This window comes from Entelurus aequoreus, linkage group LG01 (genome assembly GCF_033978785.1).
Source record: "Entelurus aequoreus isolate RoL-2023_Sb linkage group LG01, RoL_Eaeq_v1.1, whole genome shotgun sequence".
In the NCBI taxonomy this organism is placed as follows: domain Eukaryota; kingdom Metazoa; phylum Chordata; class Actinopteri; order Syngnathiformes; family Syngnathidae; genus Entelurus; species Entelurus aequoreus.
The window spans coordinates 1,683,424-1,707,644 of record NC_084731.1 but is presented as its reverse complement, the minus strand read 5'-3'; the positions used below and the strand labels follow the sequence as shown (position 1 = coordinate 1,707,644).

General features: G+C 40.9%; 1 protein-coding gene across 1 annotated transcript; it reads left to right on the top strand.

Moving 5' to 3' along the window:
• The first annotated feature begins 7,967 nt into the window (after positions 1–7,967).
• Positions 7,968–22,444, top strand: dusp27 (dual specificity phosphatase 27). The gene is made up of 6 exons (XM_062041989.1): positions 7,968–8,033; positions 10,969–11,119; positions 11,187–11,305; positions 19,119–19,350; positions 19,457–19,674; positions 19,780–22,444. Exons 1-6 carry the CDS (start codon positions 7,979–7,981, stop codon positions 22,428–22,430), a joined length of 3,426 nt encoding a protein of 1,141 aa, XP_061897973.1. The 5' UTR covers positions 7,968–7,978; the 3' UTR covers positions 22,431–22,444.
• Positions 22,445–24,221: the final 1,777 nt, after the last annotated feature.

Here is a 24,221-nt window from a genome sequence, read left to right as displayed (position 1 = left end):
CTCCCTCCGGTTGGCCGCCACACCTCCTGTTAAAACTTCTACTTTTGTTCATATTTTTTGTCATAAAAACTCTTGAAGTGGCTTTGTAAAGAAAATAAAGACATGCAGTTTCAACGAGCAATATGTGCGCTCATATTAAAGAAGTGACGTACTAGCACATGTCCTGCTTGTTGTGAGACTTTATAAATAGAAGCGTTGTCAGCTGACTGACAAAATCCGTGTTGTTCCTGCCAAGACCAAGAAACACGCCTCTGAGAAGTCAGATAAGATGACTGAATTAAATGATTTCTCTGAGCTACTGTTTAACATTCCTGTGGAAATTCATTTGATGGCGCCATTACATTTAAAGGGCCGCCCCGCTAATTAATTACGCTTCAAGACACAATGAGAACTACTGTAAGGAAGAATCTTTTTAAAGGCAGAGGCTGACAACAAACTCTGTTAACCAATGTTCCAGGTGATTTCAACTCATCTCTTAAACCTTAAGGGGAAAAAAGTGGACTATTTTATTTCTTTCAGTACTTTTTGTTGTATTTTTTGCCATAGTTTTTGTCATGCTCCTCCACTATACACCATATCATGGTCAATGTCCAGTTCTTTCACACGTGTACGATACGCTGACAGTTATTCAACAATTAGAGACTTGGACTTCCTTCAAATTTAAACTTTGCAGTACAGATAAGAACGACATTTTGTTGCATTAGCTGGTTATTCAAGATTCAAGATTCAAGATTGTTTATTGTCATATGCACAGTTAAACAGACAGTTTGCCGTACAATGAAAAACTTACTTTGCTAGTCCAGCCTTCAACAAGTCACACGGTACTTAGCTAAAAATAAAAATACAAATGTATATACAATAATAATAATAATAATGGATTAGATTCTATATCACGCTTTTCTATTGTTAGATACTCAAAGCGCTCACAGAGAAGTGGGAACCCATCGTTCATTCACACCTGGTGGTGGTAAGCTACATTTGTAGCCACAGCTGCCCTGGGGTAGACTGACGGAAGCGAGGCTGCCAGTTTTCGCCTACGGCCCCTCCGACCACCACCTACCATCCATTCATTTCACCGGTGTGAGCGGCACCGGGGGCAAAGGGTGAAGTGTCCTGCCCAAGGACACAACGGCAGCGATTTTTTGGATGTTAAGAGGCGGGGAGCGAACCTGCAACCCTCAGGTTTCTGGCACGGTTGCTCTACCCACTACGCCACGCCGTCCCGTATACAAGGCACAGTAAGTAACATAACATTATTGCACATTCTGATTGACAGTCAACAGCATAAATATGGAGGTGACCTTGGGTCACAGCAGAAGTTAAAGTGTCTTTAGTGATCAAAGGTGAAAAGTGTCTACAGTGATGGTTCACAGTTCGGGGGTGGTCATGGTAGATGTCTTTTGTTCAAAAAGACAAAAGTAAAACGGGGGCGGGGGGCTAGCATTCACAAGTTAGCATTCACAAGCCTGATGGCCTGTGGGTAGAAAGTGTTTGTCAGTCCTGGCTTTGAGGCTTCTGTATGGTCTGCCTGATGGTAGGATTCTGAAGAGACTGTGTACTGTCCTTTATGACGTTGTGTGCTCTCCTGGTGGCCCTGGTAGAGTACATGTCCTGTAGGCTGCTCCTGATATGTACTGCAGTTTTAATCACTCGCTGGAGTGCCTTCCTGTCCTTAGCAGTGCAGTTTCCATACCAGACCGTGATTGAGCCGGTAAGGACACTCTCAACCGTACTTCTGTAGAAGTTGCTGAGAATTTTGGGTGGCATGCCAACTTTTCTCAGCCTTCTTAGGAAGTACAGTCGCTGCTGGGCTTTCTTTATTGTTTGTTGGGTGTTGTGATCCCAGGTGAGGTCCTCGCTGATGTGGGTCCCGAGGAATTTAAAGGCTGTCCACCTTTGTCCCCCCTATATACAGAGGTGTGTAGTGTGCACTCCTTCTCCGTGGGTCAATAATCATCTCCTTGGTCTTGTCTGTGTTCAAGGAGAGATTATTATCCTGACACCAGGTCACCAGTTCCGCTACCTCCCTTCTGTACGCTGCATCAGTTCCCCCGGTGATCAGTCCGACGACCGTAGTATCATCTGCAAACTTGATGATACTGGTGTTGTTCTGGGAGGCCACACAGTCGTGTGTGAAGAGGGTGTACAACAAGGGGCTCAGCACGCAGCCTTGGGGGGTCGCTGTGCTTAGAACCTTTGTGCCTGATGTCTGGTTGCCGATTCTGACTGACTGGGGCGGGTTTGTGAGAAAGTTCAGGACCCAGTCACAGAGACCAACAGTGAGGAGTTTAGCTGTGAGTTTTTGTGGGATGACCGTGTTAAAAGCAGAGCTGTAGTCGATGAATAATAGCCTGTATATATCTTATATATATTATCTTATAGTGCAAGATAAAAGAGCAATAAGGTGCGGATATAAATAAATAGATTACTGTACAAATAAAGATATTGCATGTTTATGGATGTATATATTGTCTTTATATTCCAGCCAGTTAATCCATTTTTGGGGGGAATTGAGGGGATTATTATAATGCGTTCAAGAGCCTTACGTCCAGAGGGAAGAAGCTGTTACAGAACCTGGAGGTTCTGCTACGGAGGCTGCGGAACCTCTTTCTAGAGTCCAGCAGTGAAAACAGTCCTTGGTGGGGGTGGGAGGAGTCTCTGCAGATTACCTGAGCCCCGGTCAGTGTTAGAATAATTATGTATAAGTTATCACACAACTCTTATGCTTAAAGGCCGTTGCTATAGTTATTATCTATTGTGCTCAAGTTGCACTTTTCTATCTGTGCAAAGGCACACAACTTGTAATCTTCCATTGCGAGTTGTCTCGTATCAGCAGTTTGTTTCCAGACCCTGCCTGCTGACAGCCAAGGACGGACATCGAGTACCTCAACGCAGACAAAACAGAGACAGGGCGAAATCACGAGTGTCAGCACATTTCCATTCTGAATAATCATGTATTGTGTCTACTGGGGGCTGCTTGCATTGCCCCTCCCTTCAGAAGCAGCCTCAGTGATGTTAACTAGGGAACTCCTGAATAAATAGAGGAGCACGGGGGCTGTACCTTAGAGCGTAGGGTGAAACTGTAACTGAGTGTGCAGCCCAATACGTTTCTCCTCACGAGCAAAATTGAACTCTGTCTCTGCCTGATTCCTTCTTCTTGTCTTGTGTACTAGATAGTTCGGTGTTTGAACCTGACATCTTCTTGGTCCTTCGAGCCGGATTTAAACCAGCGACATAAGGACACAATACGTGATTATTCAGAATGGAAATGTGCTGACACTCGTGATTTCGCCCTGTCTCTGTTTTGTCTGCGTTGAGGTACTCGATGTCCGTCCTTGGCAGTCAGCAGGCAGGGTCTGGAAACAAACTGCTGCTGTGAGACAACTCGCAATGGAAGATTACAAGTTGTGTGCCTTTGCACAGATAGAAAAGTACAACTTGAGCACAATTGATAATAACTATAGCAACGGCCTTTAAGCATAAGAGTTGTGTGATAACTTATACATAATTTTTCTAACAGTCAGGCAGCGGCTTTTTACAATTTCCCGGATAGGAGGAAAAGGAGTCCTGATGATCTTTTCCGCCGTCCTCACCACTCTAGCAGAGACTTCCAGTCTGAGGCACTGCAGGTCCAGTCCAGACAGAGATGTAGGTGGTCAGTAATAACAATAACAATAACAATACCCTAAAGCCAGACATGCAGGACATAAAAGTCCTCCATTTTTCATAGGGTGTAAAATAATTTTTGATTATTATTTATTTTTTGCTCAAATTTGTCAATCAACTTTAGACTTCAACAAAAATACACATTAGAGGCCTTTTGATCAAGTGATGTCACAGTTTCAACCATTCACTATTTTAAACCTGTGACACTATCTGATTAAAAGGGCTTCAAAAGGGTCAAAATATATATATATTTTTCAAACAAACACTATATGATTTATTTAGGACTGAAGTTTTTATTGAGAAATTTGAGCAAAAAAAATAAAAAATAATCTGAATACAAAATGTTAACTTTTATGTCCTGTATGGCTTTGAAGATAATTAAAGTAGAATGTATCGGATTATGTAGTCATTCTTCTACTATCAAGGGCAGAGACATTATTCATGATCTAGAATAAACTTTCACCACCTCTGAGGCGAGGAAGCAGCTCACCAGCTCATGATGTCAATATACTGTAGCAGCATAATCTAGTTAGCTTTCTGCTAAAAATACTTTGTCTGTGTTAACGCTTAGAATAACAATATCACTAATACTTGGTTAATATTCAAGTCACAAAATGTAAATGGAGTATTTTTGGCGGTTTTTGGACGGTTATTTCGAGGGCTTAATGGACCAAATAAATGACCTCCCATTGACTCCATGAAGCTGACTTTTATTCATGTGTATTTCAAAGTTAGAATACATTAAGAAAAAAATACATTCTTGTCTCTCATAATGTTTGTGAACGATAGGCAAAATTCCCCAAAAAAGTGCAGTTCTCCTTTGAGGTGTCAGGTCAGACCTGGGCAAATTAAGGTCCGGGGGCCACATGGGGCCCGTTAAGCTTTTCAATCTGGCCCGACGGACATTCCCAAATATTTTTTTGTTTTTTAACATGTAAAGTGTAGCTGCCATTATGATGTGCACTCATCTTTTCTAATGACCGGAAGTCTTCAACTATACTAAGTCTTTACATGCTTGGAATCTGCATCATATAGTAGTTACTATGATCATCTAATTAGTTACTATGTCATCTAATTAGTTACTATGGTCATCTAATTAGTTACTATGGTCATCTAATTGGTTACTATGGTCATCTAATTAGTTACTATGCTCATCTAATTGGTTACTATGGTCATCTAATTAGCTACTATGGTCATCTAATTAGTTACTATGGTCATCTAATTAGCTACTATGGTCATCTAATTAGTTACTATGGTCATCTAATTAGTTACTATGCTCATCTAATTAGTTACTATGGTCATCTAATTAGTTACTATGGTCATCTAATTAGCTACTATGGTCATCTAATTAGTTACTATGGTCATCTAATTAGTTACTATGCTCATCTAATGAGTTACTATGGTCATCTAATTAGTTACTATGGTCATCTAATGAGTTACTATGGTAATGTAATGAGTTACTATGGTCATGTAAGTCACAGCAGTTCAGACGAGGTACCAAGCAGTGTGGGTGGGGAGTGTTTCCACAGAGTGTGAAATGTGGGTGTCAGGGACAGACGTGGAAGGAGATTTTCACAACAAAGTAGTAAAGCTTAGTGATATATCACATATATCAGATCGTAGGTGGGTTTGTTTACCCTTCATGTTCATATTTCACTGTGTTTGTTGCATCTTGGTTGTGTTTCACTTGTAAAATATGTGGATGGAGAGGGGGTGTGACGTTCATATGTTGTCAATATTCAGTGTTTTATCCTTCATAGTTAATATTGTAACATTCTTTATTTCCATGTACATTCTGGGTGTTTCATTCAGTAAAAAAATGTAAAATTCCATTCTTTTTTTTAAGGCAGTCTGTAATAATATTTTTAGCTTTCAATCAGACATTATTGTGAGGTTTTGTATTAGTGTTCCTAAAAATTAGATATAAAAAAGAAATACAATTAATATGATCATCCATTTATACATTTGATTTCCTGGGGATACAAATCATTGGATTGGATTGAGATGTGTTAAGAAGTTGAACATACACTATATTGCCAGAAGTATTTGGCCACCTGCCTTGACTCACATATGAAGTTGAAGTGCCATCCCATGGAATTGTCCAAAATGTTTTGGTATCCTGGAGCATTCAAAGTTCATTTCACTGGAACTAAGGGGCCAAGCCCAACTCCTGAAAAACCAACCCCACATCATAATTCCTCCTCTACCAAATGTCACACTCGGCACAATGCAGTCCAAAATGTAGTGTTCTCCAAACCCAGACTGGTCCATCAGATTGCCAGAAGGAAAAGTGTGAGTCATCAGTCCAGAGAAGGCGTCTCCACTGCTCTAGAGTCCAGTGGTGATGTCCTTTACACCACTGCATCCCACGCTTTGCATTGGACTTGGTGATGTATGGCTTAGATGCGGCTGCTCGGCCATGGAAAGCCATTCCGTGAAGCTCTCTGCGTACTGTACGTGGGCTAATTGGAAGGTGACATGAAGTTTGGAGCTGTGTAGCAAGTGACTGTGCAGAAAGTCTTTGCACTATGCTGACCTCTCTGTCACTTTACCTGGCCTACCACTTGGTGGCTGACTTGCTGTTGTTCCCAAACTCTTCACTTTTCTTAGAATTAAGTTGACTTTGGAATATTTCGGAGCAAGGAAATTTCAGGACTGGTTTTGTTGCACAGGTGGCATCCTAGGACAGTTCCACGCTGGAAATCACTGCGAGCGGCCCATTCTTTCACAAATGTTTGTAGAAACAGTCTCCATGCCTAAGTGCTTGATTTGATACACCGGGCCAAGTGATTAGGACACCTGATTCTCATCATTTGGATGGGTTTTGATTGATTGATTGAAACTTTTATTAGTAGATTGCACAGTTCAGTACATATTCCGTACAATTGACCACTAAATGGTAACACCCGAATAAGTTTTTCAACTTGTTTAAGTCGGGGTCCACGTAAATCAATCCCACGGGCACCGCGTATCCCGTAAGGACCAGATGAGTAGCCCGCTGGCCTGTTCTAAAAATAGCTCAAATAGCAGCACTTACCAGTGAGCTGCCTCTATTTTTTAAATTGTATTTATTTACTAGCAAGCTGGTCTCACTTTGCCCGACATTTTTAATTCTAAGAGAGACAAAACTCAAATAGAATTTGAAAATCCATTAAAATATTTTAAAGACTTGGTCTTCACTTGTTTAAATAAATTCATTCATTTTTTTACTTTGCTTCTTATAACTTTCAGAAAGACAATTTTAGACAAAAAATACAACCTTAAAAATGGTTTTAGGATTTTTAAACACATATACCTTTTTACCTTTTAAATTCCTTCCTCTTCTTTCCTGACAATTTAAATCAATGTTCAAGTAAAAAAAAATTTTTTATTGTAAAGAATAATAAATCAATTTTAATTTAATTCTTCATTTTAGCTTCTGTTTTTTTGACGAAGAATATTCGTGAAATATTTCTTCAAACTTATTATGATTAAAATTCAAAAAAATTATTCTGGCAAATCCAGAAAATCTGTAGAATCAAATTTAAATCTTATTTTAAAGTCTTGATATTTTTTAAAAATTTTGTTCTGGAAAATCTAGAAAAAATAGTTATTTGTCTTTGTTAGAAATATAGCTTGGTCCAATTTGCTATATACTCTAACAAAGTGTAGATTGGATTTTAACCTATTTAAAACATGTCATCAAAATTCTAAAATTATTCTTAATCAGGAAAAATTACTAATGATGTTCCATAAATTATTTTTTCAAGTTTGTATCTTCTTTTTTTCTGTTGAATTTTGAATTTTAAAGAGTCGAAATTGAAGACAAACTATGTTTCAAAATTTAATTGTAATTTTTTTCGTGTTTTCTCCTCTTTTAAACCGTTCAATTAAGTGTAAATATCATTAATTATTAATAATAACATAGAGTTAAAGGTAAATTGAGCAAATTGGCTATTTCTGGCAATTTATTGAAGTGTGTATCAAACTGGTAGCCCTTCGCATTAATCACTACCCAAGAAGTAGCTCTTGCTTTCAAAAAGGTTGGTGACCCCTGATGTATACAGTAAGATGGGTGTAAATATTTTAAAACAAAACTATATTTTTTATATAGGAGGGAGGATGGATAAAAACTATAGTGGTACTGAAACAAAGACAGGAATAAAGAATGATAAGAAGGAAACGAGGACTGTAGGAAGGTAGAAGTGAAGAGGAGGGTCTTCTAGAAAGTGTCAGGAGAGACTAGTTGTGTTGCAGTGTTTGGTGTCGGATGTCCAGGCCTCCTGAATGGTGGAGGGGGGTATAAATGGGGGGTGCACGTCACTTTAGGACCATGTGTCAGTGCTTGCCAGGACCTCCTCAGATGGACACTACCCCCGGCTGCCAAGGTAAGACAAACACTTTGTTGGTATGAAGACAAGCGATTGTGTGGATGTTTGTGTGACTTGTCTGGCTGTTACGGCTTGATTGGAACAAAGATCGACACAACGCTGCACTAAGGCTTGCGACACAGCTGTCGCTTAAAATAGATCTGCTGCCAGGCCTGAAAGCACTCAGACAATATCATCAGCTAACTAAATATAAACGTCACATGATTAGGTGAGGCCCGACATCTTTGTACGTCTTACTTTCTGACAAACATGTATTTTAGTTTATTCTTGCTGAAGCCATGATGAGCAAAGACAGCCGAAGTGGTTCATGTCAACACCCAATCTAAATCCACTAACTCATCAGGCCCTTTTCCATCAAAAGTTCAGGAACTTTCGGTTCCTGGAACCTGAGGTTCCTGGATCTATAGGTTCCTGTAGAAGTGTGTGGTTTGTGTTTCCACCACATTTCACCTCTCAGGGTAGTTGATACAAATCAGACTGATGAGGTATGGAGGAGTGGTTTACTATATTTCTACGCTGATACCATGTCAATAAACAAACAATATTAGTTCTTTTACTCAAAAGTAAGTCGTTGAAATACAAAGCAATCATATACAAATTAAAGTTAAAAAGTGGCTATGGAGCAATCAAAGTTGCTCACACGGTCAATAAGGTGGCCACTATGATTGACACATCAACTTAATGTGTATTATATTTATCCATGAGAGCATTTTGTTGTAAACTGTGAGGTGTGTCTGTTAAAATCATGCTTGTGTTTTACAAATGATGACAGATGTGAACAAGAGCAGGTATTGTCTGAGTTATGATGTAAAGGAGAGGTGTGCTTGTATTGTATATTAAGTATGTGTCAATGAAAGGGCATTTCATAACTTTTCTTAATTTGATTACATGCTATAGTATGATTTTATTGTTATAATTTTATTGCATGATTTTTGTGTCCCTTTAATTTAGGTAGCCAGGGACTGCAGATGGAAATGAGCTAATTAGCTATAATCTGGTACAGAACATATCTGTCTTTAAACTTAAGGTTTCTGTGCATTGTCCCTTCAAATAAAGACTAACCTAAACTAAACAATAAAGTGTACCGAATTGTTTACAAAAAGTCAGGCTTTTAGTCGCAATGTCCAACAGTCAGAAAGTCGTCCTCTCGGTAAATGACAAATTCAATGGTCCATTTCAGCTGTGAATGACAATTTATAAATGTCAGTGTTTATCTGTAAATAACAATTTCGCCACACTTAGTGTGTGTGTGACAATCATTGGTACTTTAACTTTAACTTTATCCATCCATCCATTTTCTACCGCTTATTACTCTATGTTGTTCTAGCCTTGGGGCAGGTCAGTCTGGACAAACCCCAGTTTGTTGCTTGGCCAGTTAACCTATTTCATGTGATCGGTTTGAGCCGGGTGACCACCGACCCCTATCCTCTACTCCTACTTGTGAGGGCTTCCTACCAGATGTTGCTAATGTCTGTACACTTCCTCCTAAAATCCAAACCTGCATTCCTGTAGGATTCCAATTTCCTGGGGGCGAGAGCCAACACTCTCTGGAGAGTTTGTGATGGACATGTGCACTTTTGAAGCTATCTAAGGGCATATGTCCTCAGTAGAATAATCCTCTAAAGCAGGGGTCACCAACGTGGTGCCCGCGGGCACCAGGTAGCCCGTAAGGACCAGATGAGTAGCCCGCTGGCCTGTTCTAAAAATAGCTCAAATAGCAGCACTTACCAGTGAGCTGCCTCTATTTTTTACATTGTGTTTATTTACTAGCAAGCTGGTCTCGCTTTGCTCGACATTTTTAATTCTAAGAGAGACAAAACTCAAATAAAATTTGAAAATCCAAGAAAATATTTTAAAGACTTGGTCTTCACTTGTTTAAATAAATTCATTTATTTTTTTTACTTTGCTTCTTATAACTTTCAGAAAGACAATTTTAGAGAAAAAATACAACCTTAAAAATGATTTTAGGATTTTTAAACACATATACCTTTTGACCTTTTAAATTCCTTCCTCTTCTTTCCTGACAATTTAAATCAATGTTCAAGTCAATTTTTTTATTTTTATTGTAAAGAATAATAAATACATTTTAATTTAATTCTTCATTTTAGCTTCTGTTTTTCGACAAAGAATATTTGTGAAATATTTCTTCAAACTTATTATGATTAAAATTCAAAAAAATTATTCCGGCAAATCTAGAAAATCTGTAGAATCAAATTTAAATCTTATTTCAAAGTCTTTTGAATTTCTTTGAAACATTTTGTTCTGGAAAATCTAGAAGAAATAATAATTTGTCTTTGTTAGAAATATAGCTTGGTCCAATTTGTTATATATTCTAACAAAGTGTAGATTGGATTTTAACCTATTTAAAACATGTCATCAAAATTCTAAAATTAATCTTAATCAGGAAAAATTACTTATGATGTTCCATAAATTCTTTTTTAAATTTTTTAAAAAAGATTCAAATTAGCTAGTTTTTCTCTTCTTTTTTTCGGTTGAATTTTGAATTTTAAAGAGTCGAAATTGAAGATAAGCTATGTTTCAAAATGTAATTGTAATTTTTTTCGTGTTTTCTCCTCTTTTAAACCGTTCAATTAAGTGTAAATATCATTAATTATTAATAATAACATAGAGTTAAAGGTAAATTGAGCAAATTGGCTATTTCTGGCAATTTATTTAAGTGTGTATCAAACTGGTAGCCCTTCGCATTAATCACTACCCAAGAAGTAGCTCTTGGTTTCGAAAAGGTTGGTGACCCCTGCTCTAAAGGATTCTGTGACCAAATACAAACACAAGAAAATGGTACACGGTATAATTCACCTCACCACAACTAACAAAATTGTATCGATGAGAGTCATAGCCAATTTTCCTCTGCTGCGGAATAAACTTTATTTTGCTGCTTCATGTTAATAATTTTTTCGTCGGGTGGGGAAAGAGGACACCGGTTTCACTGAACAGGAAGGAATCACGTCCGCCGTCATGGCGTCTGCCAGCGAAGGTGAAGATCAGATGGTCCCCGATTGTGAGGAGGAGGACAGTCCCATTCAGGGAATCCAATCTCGTTACCTGCGCTGCCCATCGCCCAGGTAACACACCAGCTCTGAAAAACAATCCGCGCAGAACACAGGACAACTTTGTCTCTGTTGTTTCCAGTCTCTCCATGATGTCAGAGTCCAGGTTTTCCAGCATCTCAGGCTCGGAAGCCGCCAGCATCTTCATGGAGCCCATCCACCTGTCATCTGCCGTCGCTGCCAAAAAGATCATCAGTGAGGGTGAGACACAGTTCCATGAACTCATGAAAATATTTTGCCCTATTTGATCATATGAGAGGCCTGGAACGTACAGTCTGAGGTAGTGCTGTTAAAAGTTCTGAGGGTGTCTGAAGGTTGCAAGAAGCCCGAAAAGCTCCCAGATTCTCTCAGTTCTCTCAGCCACATTGATTATGAGTGATCGGAACTCCTGCTGCGACCGCTTCTGCAGCCAGCAGGACACCGACGCAGCGCATACGCACACGGGGGACATAATTGGAAGTGCAGAAGATGAAACATGGATTCCCTATTAAGCTGCTGAGAGTGGGGTGAATCTGAAGAGGAATGTGGTGTGAGTCAAACGAGACGATTAGGTCCAATGACTGAGGTCTGTGGTCACTAATGATGTATGTGGGTGAGTCTGCACCCGTCTTCTGGAGATTCATGCTGGAGGAATCAAAGAAAATTAGCCAACATTATCGTGCTGGCAAATTCCAGCAGATGATCCTGTTTAAAGTAAGTTCTCCTATCATTTGTCTAAACCAGGGGTCCCCAAACTTTTTGACTAGGGGGCCAAAATGGGTTAAAAGAGCAAGGCCGGGCTATCTGTTTGTGTGTGTGTCTGTGTTCATATATATATATATATATTAGGGGTGTAACGGTACGTGTATTTGTATTGAACCATTTCGGTTCGGTTCGGTTCGGAGGTGTACCGAACGAGTTTCCACACGGACATATTAAGTAGCGTAACGCACGTTGTGTAAACAATGCACACCGAGGCACAACACACGGCATGCTAGCAGCTAACGGGCTAGGATAGACTGACCATACGTCTTCTTTTCACCGGACATGTCCTCTTTTGCGGAGCTGTCAGGGCGGAGTTTCTTAAATGCCTCAAATGTCCGGCATTTTGAGTTAGGGCTGCGTGTATTTTCAATGTACGTTCAGGGTTAAGAAGGGGTTAAAAACAAAACAAACAGCAGCATTGGTGAGGGAGGGGCAGAGACAGAGAGAGAGAGAGAGTTATGATAAACGCGCATGCGTCGCCAGGCTCTGCTTTTTATCCATAGATTTATCACATTTCATGTTTTATTATCTATAGCAGGGGTGTGAAAAGTGTGCCCCGGAGGCCATTTGCGGCCCACAGCTAATGTTTTAAAGGCCCACGGCACATTCTAAAAATACTATTCAAATAAACAAAAACATAACAAAAGTGAAATAAAAAAGCTTAAAGGTTAAATGTAATTTAGAAAAAGTTGCAATGTTGACTAATAAAACAAAGCTGCTTTTTTTTCATTGCTCAAAACATAATATTGAATCAAAATCAATGTTATTATGAATTATTGACCTATCCAAGGTTCCCATTACTTCACATCAAATATTACACTAAGAAAAATATTTTTGCTGGAAGATTTTGCAAATTTGGTAAATGAATAACCCAAACATTTATTATTTTGTTGTTTTATTACTGTACCAAAAATGAACCGAACCGTGACCTCTAAACCAAGGTACGTACCGAACCGAAATTTTTGTGTACCGTTACACCCCTAATATATATATATATATATATATATATATATATATATATATATATATATATATATATATATATATATATATATATATATATATGTCTTAATTAGATTATCCAAAAAATAGTGCTCGATACCGTGGTAGAGCGTAATATGTATGTGTGGGAAAAAATCACAAGACTATTTCATCTCTACAGGCCAGGAGATTTCTGAGGATTCTCTGGATTCTCCTGAGGATTGAGGAAACCCCTCATGAAACAGGCCTGTAGAGATGAAATAGTCTTGTGATTTTTTCCCACACATACATATATATATATATATATATATATATATATATATATATATATATATATATATATATATATATATATATATATATATATATATATATATATATATATATATATATATATATATATATATATATATTTTGTATGTACTCATTACAATTGTCCCTCATTTATCACGGACAGTTGGTTCCAGGCCTCTGACGGTTGTAAACACATTTCTGCTAAGTTTTCATAGTTAGAGCATTAAATACATCGTTTCACACAATATTGAGTGTGATCTCCTGTAGATTACAGTACTTACCGGTAGATCCTCTGAGCTACCGGTAAGTACTGTACGTATTGCTATGGTCATAGCCTAGCCCCTAAAACACGGCCACTGCGTGTAAATACTATGTCACATCCTGGGTCATTTGTTTGAGTCAAAACTGGGTTTCCATGTGCTGAAACCAAGCATGTGTTGTTCTGCAAAAACGTGGTCAACCTGACAGTCGCAGTTACGACCATGAGCCGTGTTGTTAGCATTCCGCGTCTCGCATTGTCAATTCCGATTGCTCATGCTTTAATGTTTGCAGCGTGCGTGAACAATGGCGCAGAATATTTAGACAAGTTCCCGGCGGCTGCCATCACATCTGATGATGCTGAAAGAAAAAGACGACCTTTTCTTGTGTTTCCTCATTTTCGTCCGAGTTTTGCGTCAAATCCAACTTTGTAGTGACCCATCTTGATGAATTGTCCCGTGTAAAATCGACAAATTGTGTTGGTAATTGTTGTGTGAGCACCCAGAAGGCTTAGCTGGAGATCAGACGGGAAGGCCGGAAATAGTGTCAGCACACCTACGAGCAGTGTTGGGACTACTGTAACGCCGTTAGTTTCGGCGGTAACTAGTAATCTAACGCGTTATTTTTTTATATACAGTAACTCAGTTACCGTTACTGCATGATGCGTTACTGCGTTATTTTACGTTATTTGTATGTAGTATCGGCTAGAAACTGAAGATCTGAGTGTGTTTTATTGGAGCGCTCCGGTGGAAAAGAAGAGGCGTGCTTTCCCCCACCCACAGAAAGCACGCCTCCCCGCAGGGAAGACGTTCCTCCAAAGCCGTACATCGGGTCTAACAACCTTCACTTTACCCGGAAGAGGGTCTTTACAGCTGAGGGTGAATGACGAGCCCGGCGGTTTGTTGCAACTTTGCGACTTTATTGCACGCAGCCATCCACCAAGCTAGAGCACCTACACGCACTCACTGTCGCCGCTCCCTCACCTCTCTCGCCCACTCACTCACTGACGTCACTCACCGCTCATGCTGTCATATCTTAAAGGGCCACACACACACACACACACACACACACACATACGCTACTCTCATAACAACTAACAAGACATCATGGCGAAGCCAGAAGTCGAGTTTTTTAACATGGAGACATTCTCAATACTTTTCCTTTGTCGAGCACAAAGAAAATAACATTTTAGTTAAATGTAAGTTGTGTCTTGGATCAAAGATCCTATCTACTTAGAGTTAAAGTTAAAGTGCCATTATGTTGCAGCTATTTAAAATAGTTTTGTCAATTTTTTCTGGCCTGAAATAAATTGGCCCTTTGAAACATATCTTTGTCTTTGTGTGTTGTATGTAGACCACATTGTTTGTGTGTTGTATGTAGACCACATTGTTTGTGTGTTGTATGTAGACCACATTGTTTGTGTGTTGTATGTATAGCACATTGCTTTCTGAGTTCAGTGATGCAAATGCATGTCAAGTTGATCAACAGATTGTATTATTGTCCAGTGCAATAACAGTACTGAAATGAAGGCTAAAAGGGCATTAATGGGAGCCTTAAAAAAAAGGGGGGGGGGGGGGGGGGGGGGGGGATAAGTAACTAAATAGTTACTTTTCACAGTAACGCATTACTTTTTGGTGTAAGTAACTGAGTTAGTAACTGAGTTACTTTTGAAATAAAGTAACTAGTAATTGTAACTAGTTACTGGTTTTCAGTAACTAACCCAACACTGCCTACGAGCTAGTAAAGATGTTCATGGGCCTCGTGAGTAATGAACAGTTCCTGTGTTGCAGAAAGCTGTACTCGTCTCCTTAACATAACGTTACACACATAATCAAGGACGTATTTTTATAGACATCAGACAATGCAAGAGAGCATTGAAAAAGAAGGAATAACACTGAAGGTTGCAGGCAATGGAGCAGAACAGAAAGGCGAGCATAAAAGTGGGTGACATTGTTATCACCAGGAAAGATGAGGTCACCTACCTAGGTTCCATTCTAGAGGCTAACCTTTCCTGTGATAAAATGGCAACCAAGGTAATCAAAAAGGTTAACCATCGAACGAGATTTCTCTACAGAATCTCCTCTCTGGTCAACAAAAGCACCTTGAGGATTCTGGCGGGAACTCTCGTTCAACCCTTTTTGGATTACGCATGCACCTCCTGGTACCCTAGCACCTCCAAAACCCTCAAATCTAAACTCCAAACATCTCAGAACAAGCTAGTCAGGTTACTTCTAGACCTCCACCCCAGATCACACCTCACTCCTACCCACTTCTCCAAAGTGGGCAGGCTCAAGGTGGAGGACAGAGTTAAACAACTTGCACTGAGCCTAGTCTATAAAATCCACTACACCTCCCTGATACCGAAGTACATGTCAAACTACTTCCTTAACGTAAATGACCGCCATAGCCACAACACCAGGGGGAGCTCCACTAACCACGTTAAACCCAGATTCCGATCTAACAAAGGTCTTAACTCATTCTCTTTCTATGCCACATCAATGTGGAATGCGCTCCCAACAGGTATAAAAGAAAGGGCATCTCTATCCTCCTTCAAAACCGCAATAAAAGTTCACCTCCAGGCAGCTACAACCCTAAACTAACACCCTCCCCGGATTGCTAATAATCAAATGTAAACAATCAAATGCAGATACTTTTTCTTATGCCTTCTGATCTCTCTCTCTTTCTCTCTCTCTCTCTCTCTCTCTCTCTCTCTCTCTCTCTCTCTCTCTCTCTCTCTCTCTCTCTCTATGTCCACTACTTGATGTCCATATCCTACCCCCCCCCCCTCCACACCCCTGATTGTAAATAATGTAAATAATTCATTGTGATTATCTTGTGTGATGACTGTATTATGATGATAGTATATATGATAGTATATATCTGTATCATGAATCAATTTAAGTGGACCCCGACTTAAACAAGTTGAAAAACTTATTGGGGTGTTACCATTTAGTGGTCAATTGTACGGAATATGTACTTCACTGTGCAACCTACTAATAAAAGTCTCAATCAATCAAACTAATAACAATGCTCACGATAGTTCCTTGTCAATCTGTGACATCACAAATTGCCCAAATGTTAAATGAATATTCCAAAACGCAGCTTTCAGAGGCATCCAAAACTGCGTGCAAGCTTGCGGCCAAATGCATAAACCCTATGATTTCACGCTTTGGCATTATTCAACACGAGCATCCAACATTGTAATAAAATGTGTAAGTCAGAAAGGAGGAAACTCCTCATAGGTAGCCTTTAACATGAAGATGATTTTAATAAACACTTTAAGTGTATGTATACTATACGCCCTTCCTTCTTCAGTCTCATCGCTCATGCAAAATCAATATACATTAGAAATAAATCATATTTACACAGCAACCATGTGATTAATCTTCATTAACATTTAAACCCAGCACTTTATATTTATTTCTTGTTCTCACAGCCGTTTTTGATGTTGCATACAAATTAATGTAAACCACTAAACTAACAAGAATATTTTTTTTCAAATCTTTTTTTCCATCTTTAAAAAGTAAATGAAGAAAATACAATGACTCACCAATCTATAGTTCTAAATTTTGCACCAGACATTGGATTTGACCCAACATGACAAAAACCTTTTGTACTATAGCAAGAAAAGAAAAAAAAGGGAAGAAAAGAAATTGGGTCATTTTGTGCTTTCTTTATCTGAGGCCTGTCAAATTTAACGAGTTAACTTGTGCATTTAATCACAAAGATTATGGCATTAATTATGTATAAACACCAGTGGCGTGCGGTGAGGTTAATGTCTGGTGAGGCACTGCATCATCACAGTCAGATTTACAAACATATGAACCCTAAATAGTATCTTATTCACCATGTGATTGGCAGCAGTTAACGGGTTATGTTTAAAAGCTCATACCAGCATTCTTTACACAACTGTAGCACACAAAAAAGCACATTTAATTAAAAAAAAACATTATTATGGTCTTACCTTTCTTGCTGGACATCCACACAGCCAGCCTTTGCGTGTGTACCACGCCGTTTGAAAAGAACGGGTCTTCTGTCCCGAAGTCAAAAGCAAACCTTTTAGCTCCGGCGTTGGTCTACCTTTAATTATTACCTTCTGCTTCGATTGAAAGTCCAGTTTAGAAAACGGTTTTATTTCACATATGTAATCCTCCATGTTTTTAATAAAAGTCCAGGCGAGAGGAAATAAACAATCGCTGCAAACTTTTTTTTTTTTTTCTTCTGCGGCCGAGGAATGATCTCTGGGATCACTACCGGCCTCTACCACCAGGAGGCCGAATTACTGCGAGCCTCAACCAGTACGTCTTTTGCAGCAGATTTATGAATGCTCAGCACAAGAAATACGTTACACACATACAGTTTTTGACAAAATACACTGTACATTATATACCTCAGCTAACTAAACTATGCCATAGTTTAGTTAGATGATATAATTCATATAGCAATACAGTTTCACTGCACAGCAGGCCAGCAGTTAGCCGAGTCATTGCGCACAATCCATGTTGAGACACAACTGAGTGACGTGCCTCAACTGGCTGCTGATCACCGCACCGTTTCGTCTCTGTATTTGAACGGCAAATGTGAAAATAAAAATAAAAATAATCTAAAACTGGTGAAGTTAAATGGAAAATAACTTTAGTATAATCACTGGATACATATAACAATTTAATTATTTTTTTTTTCTTTTTACATTTTTTTTCTTTCCATGATGGCAGGTGAGGCCCCGCCTCCCCTGCCTCTAGTGACTGCACGCCACTGATAAACACAAAGTAATCACATCATTTATTTTGACTTCACATGCTAGTTTTGGGGTTTTTCATGCTCTCTTGCCAGATGCATACACCAGTGCAACGATGACTGGTGTGCTTGCTGGCCCATTTCACTTCAAAGTACACCCATGACTTTAGATTTGACATTATTTGAGATTAAACTCCATCCATCCATTTTCTACCGCTTGTCCCTTTTTGGGGTGGCCGGGGGGTGCTGAAGCCTATCTCAGCTGCATTCGGGCGGAAGGTGGGGTATAAACTGGACAAGTGGCCACCTCGTCGCAGGGCCAACACAGACAGACAGACTGTTAACATGTTTTGGACAAAAAATGTAATGCGTTCAGGTAAAACTGTTAAACAATTTCTGTGACATTCTGACAATAAAAATGCATTTTTGTCAAAGTATTGGGGTCTTTTTTCAAGTGAATGTAAATTCTAGATGCAAGTAATTTACTGCAATTATTCAGAATGCAAAAATGTGATGAATCTGTTTTTTCATATTTGTTTGACGGCACTATTTTTAAATGGTTTTGTTGTATTTTATGTTTTATTATTTCATCAAATGTGGGATTTGTAATGTAATTGGTCGTCAGGACAAATGACCGTTGACCATTTAAGCTCAATGCTCCCAGTCTGTGGAGCGCTCTCCCTGACCACCTGAGGGCACCACAGACTGTGGATGCTTTTAAAAAAGGCTTAAAAACCCTTCCTTTTAAAAAGCCTTTTTTAGATATATGCATACTAGTTTTAGCTATTTGGCTGTTCTAGTTTTTATTTTTTTTAATTTTTTTATTATCTTTTTATTTTATTTTTCTATACACTGTAGCACTTTGAGGTTGTTTACCCAATGTAAAGTGCTTTTTACAAATAAAATCTATTATTATTATTATTATTATTATTATTATGTATGGGATGAGTGTAAAACCTACCTGAAAAGAATTTCAATGTAGATTGTCTGTTGTTCCCAGAGCTGCCACCTCGTGGTGCCCGCCCTGAGTCCATTCCAGACTCCATGCTTGAAACTGCGGACCAGCTTATGGTGGAGGATCTTTACAACCGAGTCAAGGATATGATTGACGACCGCAGTCCTTACAACACCCCGTGTGTGCTGGACATCCAGAGGGCCATGGTTCAGGAGCGCCTGGAGGCCCCAAGCAGGCCTGTGGACGAGGTGTGGCCAAACATTTTCATTGCTGAAAAGTGAGTGTCACAATATCCTCTCATTCAGTGCAACTTGAAATTAGGAGTGTACACTGTAGAAGTTTAAATTATTACGTGTTTAAACTCACTGTTCCATTTGGCTCAGATCTGTCGCTGTAAACAAGGCACGCCTGAAGCGAATGGGCATCACACACATTCTCAATACTGCTCACAACACAGGCGTCTACACCGGGGAGGCTTTCTATGCCGGCATGGGCGTGCACTACATGGGCATCGAGGTGGACGACTTTGTTGACTCTGACATTTCGCCACACTTCCGGCCCACCGCTGAGTTCTTTGATGAGGCTTTGCTTAGCCACAGAGGTGAACGTCGCAAATGACTCAAACCTGGTGTTTTGTCTTGGATGAAGAGTTGTTGATCTTCAACCCTTTGGGTTAAGAAGAACTCTGTGTTCCTTTTGTTTGCAGGCAAAGTTCTGGTGATTTCCATGATGGGCGTCAGTCGCTCAGCTGTTCTGGTGGCTTCTTACCTCATGATATTCCAGCACATGAGCATCATAGAGGCCCTGACAGCTATTAGGAAGAAGCGGCCCATCAACCCCAACGAGGGTTTCCTGAAACAGCTACGAGAGCTCAACGAAGACCTGATGGAGGAGCGAGACGATGACGACACACTGAGCCAGTGTTCCGTTATTGATGCACGCACCCGCGCTCTTATTTTCGGTGATGGAAGTGAGGATGATACCCATGAGGAGGGAGAGCAAAGTATGATTGAGGTAAAAGCGCACTCCATCATGATGGAGGAGGAGGAAGACGGTGCCAGCGTGATGAGCAGTGTGGCCTCCTCCGCGGCTGCCGAGGCACTCAGAAGTGGATCCATAAGACTGCAGGCTAACAAACCTTCACGCGGTGCCGAAGAAAAGACAGTTCTGCCTGAGCAGGTGGGAAGCGGCGAAGGTGTCGTGGACGAAGATGGTCTGGACAGCATGATCCATGAGTGGCAGCGCAGAAATGAGCAGTACCAAAGTGAGGAGTGGTGGGAGGCGCAGCTAAACAGCGATGAGGAAGATTCGCCGCCCGGCATGTGTGCAGATGCCGATGTGGAAAGCGTCACCAGTGAGGACTTGCGTGCCATGAAAGAACGTTTGAAGCGTCGCAACAGACGCCCTCCATCGGACACCACGTCCACCTCCAGTTGTACCAGTTATTCCGACCTTTGGAAGCAGCGGCTGAGGGAGATCGAGGAACAAGCCGCAGCTCGTTATCGCAAAAAGGATGATGAGAAAGGCAGTGGAAGTGACATTACACAGGAACAAGAGACAAAGAAAAAGATTGAAGATGAGATGGAGAGCATCCTATCAGACACAACCTCTATGTACAACTTCTGCAAAAAGAACAAGGAAAAGATGACTCCGTTGGAGCGCTGGCGGGTTAAGAGAATCCAGTTTGGCTTCAACATGAAAGACCGGGGCAACGGGGAGAACGGTTCTGTTGTTGATGACGAGAAAGGGGACAGCGTCAAAGCTGCAACTCCATCCTTCGAAGACGTCAACTTGACAGCATATCAGACATGGAAGCGGAGGCAGCAGAGACGACTCGGCGAGGAGAACGTGGATGAGATTCTGGAGCTGAGTCGGGGTGAGGACTCGACGACTGTCAAGCGGAGGCAAAGGCGAGAGGAGCTCCTGGAACGGTCCAAAAAAACATTAGAAGAGAGTCAGTCCATGTGCGGCTGGGAGAATGAGAGCTGTGTAAGTGGAGCTACAATACCTCTCTCCGCCTTCTGGGCCGGAGCTGGAGTCACTGGACCGCCGACTGCCGTCATTGACGACAACATGTCAATGCTCAGCGGAGGTTCCTCTGTCATATCATCTGTGTCACATGCTCGTAGTACAAAATCAATGCAATCTGCAGCGCATCCTAGTCCTATAACACCAGTTCCTCCCATCCTTCCAGTTCAGAGTGTTCAGGTACCTGGGGGAGAACCAATGGTTAACCTGGCCAGTATCCAGAACTGGATCGCCAATGTGGTTAGTGAAACCATCAAACAGAAGCAGAGCGAGATGAGCTTGCCCCCTCCGTCACGTGCAGGATCAGAGTTGAGCTTTGCCGCTGCATCAAGTGTGATGTCAGGCCGAGGTGGGGACGATGATAAAGCATCCATGTTGAGTGGAGCCTCCTACTCCAGTGCAACGTCGCAGGCTCGTGGTCCGCCATCGTCTGTTCTTGCAGGTAGCAGTTTCAGTGCACGAGGCTCTGCACTGGACACCAGGAAAAACAAAATCACAACCACCAGCGTCCCTCTGTACAGCCTCTTCCAGGACCAGGTCGACTTGAGCAAACTAAATGCCATGGACAAAGAGATCAAGACTGACATGAGAGGCAAGATGGAGACCTATGAGAAGAAGAAAATCCTGGAGGACAACAAGCGTAGCACTTTGTACAAGAAAAAGAAACCAAAGGAAGATGGGGATGAGGAGGAGGAGAATCAAAGGAAAGAGGAGGACTTTCTTGAGGAGGCAAAGAAGAAAAAAGGCAAACCTGCGAGAACATTTGGCCTCTCCGGATGTCTGAACCTAAACCCAGCTCTGGAGAGGGACAAGAACACAAGCATTGACGACTGGCTAAAGAGTGTCAGGCCTCCTCCGAAAAAAGCTGCAGCCACTGCAGAAAACGACCCCTACGACGACCTTGACGACTCTGCCTCCCAGTTGGACTTTTCCAGCCGCAGGGCCTCATGTGCTAGTGAGGATGTCGAGGATAAGACCTACGGCGACACCGCCACATACCTATCTCGGCTGCGTGAAGTCAAATCTCCTGACGACATGGAATATTCCGGCCACAGCCGAGCCGGAAGGTCATACAGCCAGAATGATGAGGTGCGGGATGTCAGCTCAAGGAGGAAGTTCACTTACCCTTCACAATACACAAGTCATGAGACAGTGGGGGGAAGGCAGGGTGCAGATGATGACGATGAGGAAGAGGACATTGCACTGTTCATTGCCCAAACCAGGGAGAGAGCCAAAGCTCGGGCGGCTGCTGAAGGGGAGGACAGCGAGGTGCTCGCTGCCTGGAGGGCTCAGCAGGAAGCAAAGTTGCAAAAACATACCAATGACTAAAGACAAACTACTGATGACGTATACATCTTATAAATCATTGCAATAAATGTTCAAATAATGTTACCATAGTGATTCTTGCACCAGACGTTTACAGCTCTGTGGAGTTATGCACACATGTGCAGTGTTGCAATGCATTTCATAAGAAGAAGTCTGTGTTTATTGCTCCAACACGTGCATAGGAATGACCTTCTAGCAATACATAATCGTGCATATATGTAATTTAATTAAATAATGTAATCCATATACTGTAATACAGTCAACAACTGTCAAAACACAGTCCCAAGAATAGTTTCACCTCCTGCATAGCCCGCACTCTCCCACTCGCGTAAGTCATCCGCGCTCGTACAAGTGCTAAATGCTACAGCGTTGGTCGCACTCCCGCAAAAGCACTGTCAATTTCGTACCGAAACACCATTGATTGATTGATTGAAACTTGTATTAGTAGATTGCACAGTAAAGTACATATTCTGTACAATTGACCACTAAATGGTAACACCTGAGTAAGTTTTTCAACTTGTTTAAGTCGGGGTCCACGTTAATCAACCCATGAAAGGGCGCCTCCGCAAGAGTGAGCTTCAGCAAAAAGTGAGACCCGATGAAGAATTATTCACAAAAGAGCAGATGAGTCCAATGGGTCAACGAGTCCATGGTCAAAGAGTGTTCACAAAGGTGGGAGCTAGTCAACCAATCATCAATCAATCAATGTTTATTTATATAGCCCTAAATCACAAGTGTCTCAAAGGGCTGCACAAGCCACAACGACATCCGCGGTTCAGCGCCCACATAAGGGCAAGGAAAAACTCACAACCCAGTGGGACGTCGATGAGAATGACTATGACAGATGTGGTCTCTAGGGGAGACTGGATGCAATGGACGTCGAGTGGGTCTGACATAATAGTGTGAGAGTCCAGTCCATAGTGGATCTAACATAATAGTGTGAGAGTCCAGTCCATAGTGGATCTAACATAATAGTGAGAGTCCAGTCCATAGTGGATCTAATATAATAGTGTGAGAGTCCAGTCCATAGTGGATCTAACATAATAGTGAGAGTCCAGTCCATAGTGGATCTAATATAATAGTGTGAGAGTCCAGTCCATAGTGGATCTAACATAATAGTGAGAGTCCAGTCCATAGTGGATCTAATATAATAGTGTGAGAGTCCAGTCCATAGTGGATCTAACATAATAGTGAGAGTCCAGTCCATAGTGGATCTAACATAATAGTGTGAGAGTCCAGTCCATAGTGGATCTAACATAATAGTGAGAGTCCAGTCCATAGTGGATCTAATATAATAGTGTGAGAGTCCAGTCCATAGTGGATCTAACATAATAGTGTGAGAGTCAGTCCATAGTGGATCTAACATAATATTGTGAGAGTCCAGTCCATAGTGGATCTAACATAATAGTGTGAGAGTCCAGTCCATAGTGGATCTAACATAATAGTGTGAGAGTCCAGTCCATAGTGGATCTAACATAATAGTGTGAGTCCAGCCCATAGTGGATCTAACATAATAGTGTGAGAGTCCAGTCCATAGTGGATCTAACATAATAGTGAGAGTCCAGTCCATAGTGGATCTAACATAATAGTGTGAGAGTCCAGTCCATAGTGGATCTAACATAATAGTGTGAGAGTCCAGTCCATAGTGGATCTAACATAATAGTGTGAGAGTCCAGTCCATAGTGGATCTAACATAATAGTGTGAGAGTCCAGTCCATAGTGGATCTAACATAATAGTGTGAGAGTCCAGTCCATAGTGGATCTAACATAATAGTGTGAGAGTCCAGTCCATAG

Bases quoted from the DNA above. Each gene is read 5' to 3' on its own strand.
- dusp27 (XM_062041989.1), top strand. From the start codon at position 7,979: ATGTGTCAGTGCTTGCCAGGACCTCCTCAGATGGACACTACCCCCGGC. The intron at 19,351-19,456 runs GTGAGTGTCACA...CATTTGGCTCAG, and splicing joins AACATTTTCATTGCTGAAAA to ATCTGTCGCTGTAAACAAGG. The intron at 19,675-19,779 runs GTGAACGTCGCA...TTTTGTTTGCAG, and splicing joins GGCTTTGCTTAGCCACAGAG to GCAAAGTTCTGGTGATTTCC.